Raw genomic sequence first — 1,911 nt, 5'->3', positions numbered from 1 at the left:
TCTTAGAAACAATATCTCGCGAACAAGTGTTCCTATGCAAGTGGAATTAATGCATCAAGAAGCCTAATATTTCCTCTTAAAAATTCTGTTTTCTATTGTACAGATAATTTTACTATGTTCATGTTATGGCTCTTTTAAAACCATAAAATGTAATTTTTGTCATTATAATCCCTTTTTTGAAAACAAGCTAGAGTAAGATACAAGATCTTTATAATCATATGAAAGAGCTTTCATTTGCATATGGAATGATACTAGTTAGAGTTAGAATCCATGAAGCATGAGTTTGTTACAACAGAAAAAGGGCGAAAAATGAAAAAATTTTGTTGTACCTAGAGTGAGCCACTGATAATCGTGCACCACCTATATTCGAGCTTTTTTTCGCAGATCTGAGTGCTCTTCAGCAGTGGTTGATATTATCAACTTGTAGCAATAATGTATCTTTACAGTTGTAGAAATTTACAGCTCAGTCCGTAGTACCTACGATTTTAAAATAAATAATAAAGTGTTATTTCAATCGCCCGCTGATTCGCACAACTGGCACATATTTGCGTTTTCTTGTTACAGCTCAACAAATAAGCAACATGCAAACGAAAAAATGCACTTACAGACAAGACACATCATTTAATGAATGAATCCACTACAAGGGCTTTAGCTAAAACTCGATCTCACAAAAGAAAATGATAAAAAAACATTGCCGAAGCCACGCCCCTATAATCGTTAATTGATTTTTCATTAATTAATTTATTTATATAACTAGGAGTCTCAGAGCTTTGGAAGAAGAAAAGATAAAACAAGAGAGATGAGAGGGAAAAGGGGAGACATAATAATATTTAACAATAATAATAAAATCAAGTTAATAACAGTAATAAAGATGAAAATTATAGTTAAAAGCTTACAGAAACATGAGAAAACTGACAGGCTGAACAAAAATATTCATCTGGTATTTCATTCTGAAGTCCAGTGCATTCATAATTATACCACACATCACAGTTATCACAACAAATCCAAATGCTCTCATCTTCTCCGTAAACTGCACCACAAGTTGGGCACTCAGTAATGCTATCACTAGCAAGTAAATCAAATCGAACACTTCGTTTCTCAAAACCTATTAGTTATAAAAAAATACATACATGTATATACACTTATTTAAAATAATCACTTTCGTATAAATTGTCCTTATTTCCTGCCGTACCTAATCAATAATTCATTAATATATATAAGTCAATATATATTACTTCTAGTACTCTTAACTCCTCTTCCACCAGCTACAGTAGTAACAGTACTTTCTGGACTCTCTTTTGAAGTGACTGTTGCCGTACCTAATGCAATATAATAATCATTAATTAATATAAATATTATACATGCATATTTACTTCTAGTACTCTTAACTCCTCGTCCACCAGCTACAGTAGTAACAGTACTTTTTGGACCCTCTTTTGAAGTGACTGCTGCCGTACCTAATGCAATATAATAATCATTAATTAATATGAATATTGTACATGCATATTTACTTCTAGTACTCTTAACTCCTCTTCCACCAGCTACAGTAGTAATAGTACTTTCTGGACTCTCTTTTGAAGTGACTGTTGCCGTACCTAATGCAATATAATAATCATTAATTAATATGAACATTATACATGCATATTTACTTCTAGTACTCTTAACTCCTCTTCCACCAGCTACAGTAGTAATAGTACTTTCTGGACTCTCTTTTGAAGTGACTGCTGCCGTACCTAATGCAATATAATAATCATTAATTAATATGAATATTATACATGCATATTTACTTCTAGTACTCTTAACTCCTCTTCCACCAGCTACAGTAATAATACTTTCTGGAGTCTCCTCTGAAGTGACTGCTGCCGTACCTAATGCTGTATTATAATCATTAATTATTATTATTATTATTCT

General features: G+C 32.0%; 1 protein-coding gene across 1 annotated transcript in view; it reads right to left on the bottom strand.

Annotated features, from left to right (window-relative positions):
* Positions 1-869: 869 nt before the first annotated feature.
* The window catches only part of LOC109581277 (putative surface protein SACOL0050), a 24,464-nt gene continuing 23,422 nt past the window's right edge, over positions 870-1,911 (bottom strand). Inside the window, exons 2-8 of the mRNA XM_019995256.1 lie at positions 1,788-1,874; positions 1,650-1,733; positions 1,512-1,595; positions 1,374-1,457; positions 1,236-1,319; positions 1,160-1,192; positions 870-1,105 (exon numbers count right to left, since the gene is read on the bottom strand). Coding sequence (XP_019850815.1) covers positions 885-1,105; positions 1,160-1,192; positions 1,236-1,319; positions 1,374-1,457; positions 1,512-1,595; positions 1,650-1,733; positions 1,788-1,874 — 677 coding nt within the window. The 3' untranslated portion in view covers positions 870-884. The remainder of the gene's footprint in view (positions 1,106-1,159; positions 1,193-1,235; positions 1,320-1,373; positions 1,458-1,511; positions 1,596-1,649; positions 1,734-1,787; positions 1,875-1,911) is intronic.

The sequence above is a fragment of the Amphimedon queenslandica genome, unplaced genomic scaffold (assembly GCF_000090795.2).
Source record: "Amphimedon queenslandica unplaced genomic scaffold, v1.1 AMPQUscaffold_13450, whole genome shotgun sequence".
Lineage (NCBI taxonomy): Eukaryota > Metazoa > Porifera > Demospongiae > Haplosclerida > Niphatidae > Amphimedon > Amphimedon queenslandica.
Note: the sequence above shows the minus strand (reverse complement) of the source record. Positions and strands in the feature narration are given on the sequence as shown.